Source organism: Entamoeba invadens (assembly GCF_000330505.1).
Source record: "Entamoeba invadens IP1 unplaced genomic scaffold scaff_1105074725955, whole genome shotgun sequence".
NCBI lineage: Eukaryota > Evosea > Mastigamoebida > Endamoebidae > Entamoeba > Entamoeba invadens.
The window spans coordinates 21,385-27,743 of NW_004191857.1; the positions used below are offsets into that span (position 1 = coordinate 21,385).

Genomic DNA, 6,359 nt, shown 5'->3' on the forward strand with positions numbered 1-6,359 from the left:
GGAATTAGACCGTACGACTAGGATCATTCTTAGAGTATGTCACTTTCTATTTAACAAATAGAATTCACAAAATAGGATGAAGACTTTCATCACTTCAGTGCCAAAGGGAGATACGCAGCAATGCACGATGAACTGCTTGTTGAGGGGTTGAGTGCGTGCACAACACTCTGAGATGAGAGGCACTGAAGTCTGTCTGACTATTTTTTGTGTATTTCAATTTTATATTATAAATTATAATTAATAGTATATTTTTGAAGAATTTAAATTGTTAAAATAAAACAATCAAATCAAATCAATTGAATGACAATCAAATGAGAGCAAATTGTGAGCGTATTTCAACGTGTGTTGAATTCTTACCTTTTGGTTTCTTGTTCTTGAGATTTTGATAAGCCCACAATTTCAGTTTCTTATCGTCTTGCTTGTTCAGTGTGATGTATGTGACTGTTTTGACTGCCTTGTTGTGTGAAGGCGTGTTGTGTTTTGTTGCAACATTTTCAAACATTTCCAAGTGGAACACCATGCTTGCTGATGACTGTTTTGGCAGAGTTCATTTTTATACAACATAACACGTCAACACAATCCTTATGTCAAGACTCAATCCAAACTTTGAGTCTTGACAATTGGTATAAATACAACAATACTTTTATTTGAAAACAAAAACCACATTTATAATGTTGTCAACAAAAAAATGAAAAGGCAGTGAATTAGTTACTGCACCATTTTGAGAATCTCCTCAAGTACTTCAGAACTTCCAGGCGCCTTTTTCACAACTTTCTTATTTTGGAAAAAGACAAATGGGAAGTGATGCAATTGAGTATTCAGCAGCATAATCAGTTGCTGTGGTCGCATCAACTTTGAAGAACTTGAGGTTTGTGTGTTCGTCAGCAAGTTTATCCATTATTGGCGCACTTGCCTTGCACTTTGCACACTCGGGAGAGTAGAAGATGACAAGAACGTTCTTGTTGTTTGCAATTGCTTGTTTCACTTCTGCAACATTGGTAGTGTATGTCACTGGCATGTCTTGATGTTCAGTTGTGTGGTTTGGTTATTTAAATAGACATCAATTGTTTCAACATACGATCACCAATGACCAGATGTTGCAATAACTCTGTCGCGATTTATAACTTTTCACATTAAAATTATTTTATTCTATTTTTATTTGGTATCATTATATATTTAATATAAATCAATTGGTTATGAAATACAGATTTTTTTTGTAATTTATGTGTGGTCTTTTTCAATAATATATTATCTGAAATATTTATATTATAATGGTTAAATTTGAATATGTTTCAATATTTATTAAAAAAGTTAAAGAATGATATTATAAAGTGTCCCAATAATTATATCAACTTTTGTTTTTTTTGGTATTTGTAAACTTTTGGTCGAAATAACTTTAAAATGTATACAAAATTTCAAAAATCCGAATAAAAACATTTCCCATTTATTTTGTTATTTAATAAAAAATAAATATTTTAAGAATAAAAGTTATATAATTATGGAATACATATGTTTTGTACTCAACTAATATTACAAAAAATAAAATTTTATAACACAATAATCCTTTTTGATTAAAAAAAATGAATATAAACACTTAATTTTGAGTAATTTTATCCGTTTTTTAAATCGAAAATAAATATGAATTAATTGATAAAATAAAATTACATGTTTGAAATAGGGTTATAATTTTTTTTATTGGTTTGTTCCATTTGTTTCCACAAAAATGATAAACAATATAATTTAGTAGATATAATGTAAAGCACTAATGGTCTAAGGGCAGAATTTCACCCTCCCAAGGTGGAGATCCGGGTTCGAGTCCCGGTTAGTGCATTTTGTTTAAATTTTGTTATCATCAATTTAAATTGATTTATATTTTAATAATCCGAAAAAACAAAAAAGGGCAATTTATAACTATTAACATTCATTCAATAAGTTCATATATTTTAAATCATAAAAATAAAATAATATATCGTTAACACTTTAAAAACATTTATTTTTTTTAAAAAAAATACGTTTTAAACAATAATTTCACTTATACAAAAAAGAGGGAAAATGTGTATTGTAATACACACGAAAAAACCCGATAAACAAACAAATATTTGAGTAATGTAATTGTATATTGCTTTTTGATTCTAAGTCTCATTTATTAGCAATTCACAATTGGAGTTAAAATACTAAAAAGACATAATTATCGTTAAGTAGTATCACATATAAACAATGTCTCATTATAAACAAACCAGAAACAGTCGCTTTAAAAATTGACGTTAACTCGTCGTTGTTTTCTTCAATTTCTAACACATATACGCCATCGTCTAAATCTTTTTCTTATCAAAAGTCGCTATAAAAATGCAAAATTTGTCATGATAACGTACGATATATCTCTCACAAAGAACGCTATTTTTTTGCGAACCCACATACAAAAGCACGACAAGGAGTCTAACATAATTTGTGTTTGGTTCATCATCTTTTTCATTTAGATTTATTAAGTCAACTTCTGTGTTATTTTTGTGATGAATGCGTCGTCCACATTGACTACGACCTTCAAAAATACATCACAACACCATGTTTTTCATATCATCGTTCTGCGAGTCCACTAAAGGCAAAAGTGCTTCCAAACAAAGCGACAATCCATTTTTCTTATTGACCACCAAATTATAACTAAAATTTAGTTGTTACTTATTTGTTCATTTTTTATTTAAAAATAAAATAAATGAAAAAATATTTTTTTTCATTTATTTTTTCAATAATAAGTTGAAATAATAGCGAAAGTGATAAAATTAAAAAAGCGATATAGTGGGTAAAATAAAATGACTATCATAAAGCCGGCTTTTCACACCCTTACACCTCATGGGCAATGATTTTACTTAAATGCAAGATTTTGTAATTTGGTAATTATATACCACTTTATACAGTTAAATTAAATTAATAACAAGTCAATATAATTAATTTAACTAAATATATATGTATAATAATAAATAATTATTTCTTTTTAATAAATATATATGATAAATATAAAAGTAAGTTTATAAGCGTATTTTAAAACCACTTGTTAAATTATTGTAATAATAATTTGTAATCTTTCTCTTTAAAGTGAGTGATTTTTGTATATAAATGAGTTTATTGGTGATAAATATAATTGATAGATAAAATATAACAATTTTAGATAAAAAATTAAAAGAATACAAGAATAAATAAAATTATTTTTAAATTTTAAAAAATGGAATTTTGAAAAATATTTAAAATTTTATATTGATAATAAACTTTAAAAAAACTAAAATAAAAAATGTTATATAAACTCCAGATTTCCTGTTTTTAATTCTACTAATATTTTGTACAACACATTATAATTATAATGTAATTTTGTAATATGATTTTGAATTGTAACAACAAAAATTAAACATTAGAATTTGTTTAAAAACACAAAAACAACAACTTTTCTATGTTTAAGCAGTTTTAAAATATGATTTAAAGAGTTGTTTGTTAATTATAACATTAATTATTTTTATATTTTCGACTTATTGGTGATTTATGAAGATGTTACCCAATTAAAATAAAATATAATCAAAACATTTTGTTGTCACTTACTTCATATAGAGATCATTAAAAACTAAATGTAGTATAATTTTTCTATTTCTAATACTGATTACTCGTTGCGGATAAGTAATTTATTAATAATCAGTTGTTACTGTATTTACACAGTCACTAACGATTATTTGTTTTGCATACTCGGTGAAAAACATAAATTACTAAGATCATAACAATGTAAGTAATTACAATTGTTGTTTTGTATATAGAAAAATATACAATCATGGGTTTTTTATTTTTATGTTAAATAAGTTCCATGTAAGAAAATGATGTTTATTCTTGTTGTTTTTGTTTGATATTATCATTGTGAATCGAGTTATTGTTTTTTTTAAACTTCGAATTAAAAAAACGTTTGTATTACTATAAGTTAATTACATGAATCAAATTAATTGTTAAAGTTTTTTTTAAAAAGAAAAATGATACATGTATATCACAACCGCCTCAACAAATAAATTCAAAAACATTTTTTTAATTCAAATAATGTTATAAACCACCTTTTTGGGTTAAAGTCAACTTATAGAAAGTTTAATTGATTTTTTTAAATAAGCTAAGAATCAAATTTGTTGTAAACAAGAATTTTAATTAACAATGAGATTGGTTGAAATTTAATTTAAAAGTAATATTTTGAGAATTATAATTTAAAAATAAATTCATTTTTAAAAAATTTTCAATTTATACAAATTGTTTCTTTATTGTCGTACGTTAGTGTGGTGATTACTTTATTATGTCAATTAATTACTTCAACCAAAATTTTAATATTCAAATGTTAAAACTTTTCAACAACAAAATATGTTTTATGTTTGTCAATTTACCCCAATAAACTTAAATGTGATGTAATAATAACTCAAAATTTGGATTTATATATAGAGATATAATCCGGACATTTGTTTTGTTGTTCCTGTTGTTTCTTAAATGTTATTTTGAATTAATAAAAAAGTTATTATTTGTCATACTGTTTTTATAAAGAACAAATGCTTTAAAACAAATGAAAAATAGTTAAAAAATTAATTCAAATTATTATTTTGTTAGTTGAGAATAAATGATATTAATAATAAGAATTTTATATAATATTTTAATGTTTCTAATTTTTTAAATACCAGTTAAATATTAATTGAAAAAAAAACAACAAAACTTCATTTCAATGTTAATATAAAAATGCTTTTTTAAATCGATAAATATAATAGTAAACACTTTAATTATAGTTAAACATACTTTAATTAATTAAATCACAAAATCAACATCGTGTTTTATTTTAAATAAACACTTTTATTTGTATTTTTAATAAAAAATTTGACTGTTATTTAAACAGTTAAATAACAATTAATAATTACAAAAACTATACATTATGACATTGTTTGTAAATTTGAAAAAAATTGAAAGTACGATTATAATTAAATGTTGTTTGGAGTTAGTTTTTGAATATAAAACACAGACAATTTGTGTGAATTCAATGCATAATAAACCATAAAAAGTCAAAAATGCATAAAAGATCCAATGTGTTTGTATTTCAACGTTGTATTAATAATTTATCGTATTTTTTTATCGTAAAGAAACACAATGATTAAAAAAATAACGAACAATTTTATATTTAAGCACAAATTTCATATTCAATCACAATGAAATGCAAGGTTGTTTTTTCTTCTTTATTTTACAACATATAATATTATACCATATAACAATGTATAATCAAACAGATGCCGGCTTGGATTCAAGTCGGCAAAAGACCCCCGAGTCCGTGTCCCCCAACCCCCGAATCCCCCAGTCCCCCAGTCCCCCAGTCCCGAGTCCAAATGTAGCAACCAGTTGGTTGTCAAGATATCCCAATGTCTGGTTGATGGACTCACAGCAGTCAGAATAATGTTAGAAGTTGGGAAAGCGTCAAATCTCGGGTTAAATTACAACGAATCAAAGTACTACTTCTTGAAAATCAACAAGGAAATTGCCAAACTTGCCGTATTGGCATTGAGCAAACAACCAAAAGGGAATTAAACCAGAGTGAAACAAATTTCGCTCATTCCCACCTACATGTCAGGAGTATTCTTTGCACATAACGATAGCATGAAGTGTTTGAAGAAGAAGTTGAGTGGAAAATAACAACAGTGTGTTTGGGGGAAAGATGTCTTCTGTAGACTCTGTTCAAAAAGTTGCCAAGCAGTTTGGTGGGAATTCAAACACTATGCTCTTCTCTTGTATAAGAGACAAGTTTGGCGAATTTGTGAAAGAGAAGGTGGAAATGAGACTGAAGTCAACTTCTATGTTGTTGCCAACTAACATATGTATGAGCCCAAGATACAATTTGAAAATAAAATATTACTCCTTTTGGTGTCACTTCCACTCGATAACAAAAACTTGAAAACGCGATTTAATTACGATTAAAGGAAGACTTGAGACTGCAAAGAACTCAATGGAGGTGTATGTTTATTATGTCATTCAGAGTGTCATTGGGATATTTCCCGAATGGATACAAACTTTGGGAATTAAAAACGTTGAAAGTAATTTTAAACTATTAAAATTAAACCCACATTCAATATAACAACTTTCCCAGAATTTAAAGACGCTTTAAATTTCTTTGGGTCTAAGGTGTATCAAATCAAACTCCAAAGCTGTAAAACTTTCGAAAGATTGTTTAATGAACACAGAGAAGCTGTAATGATGTAATTTAGTCTTTTTCGTTCTTTTTATTTTGTTAGTATCTCAAACTATCGTCTTTTCAATTATAAAATTGATTAAATAATTTTACATTCTTAATAAATATCAACAAGTTTTAATATTTT

At 26.1% G+C, this 6,359-nt stretch overlaps 1 protein-coding gene across 1 annotated transcript; it reads left to right on the forward strand.

Moving 5' to 3' along the window:
- Window positions 1-23: 23 nt before the first annotated feature.
- EIN_110300 (Hypothetical protein) lies at window positions 24-80 on the forward strand (the record flags this gene model as incomplete). The annotated part of the gene is made up of 1 exon (XM_004185514.1): window positions 24-80. A coding segment is annotated over one exon (57 nt), but the record flags the coding sequence as incomplete, so codon positions are not given.
- Between the last annotated feature and the right edge of the window lie 6,279 nt (window positions 81-6,359).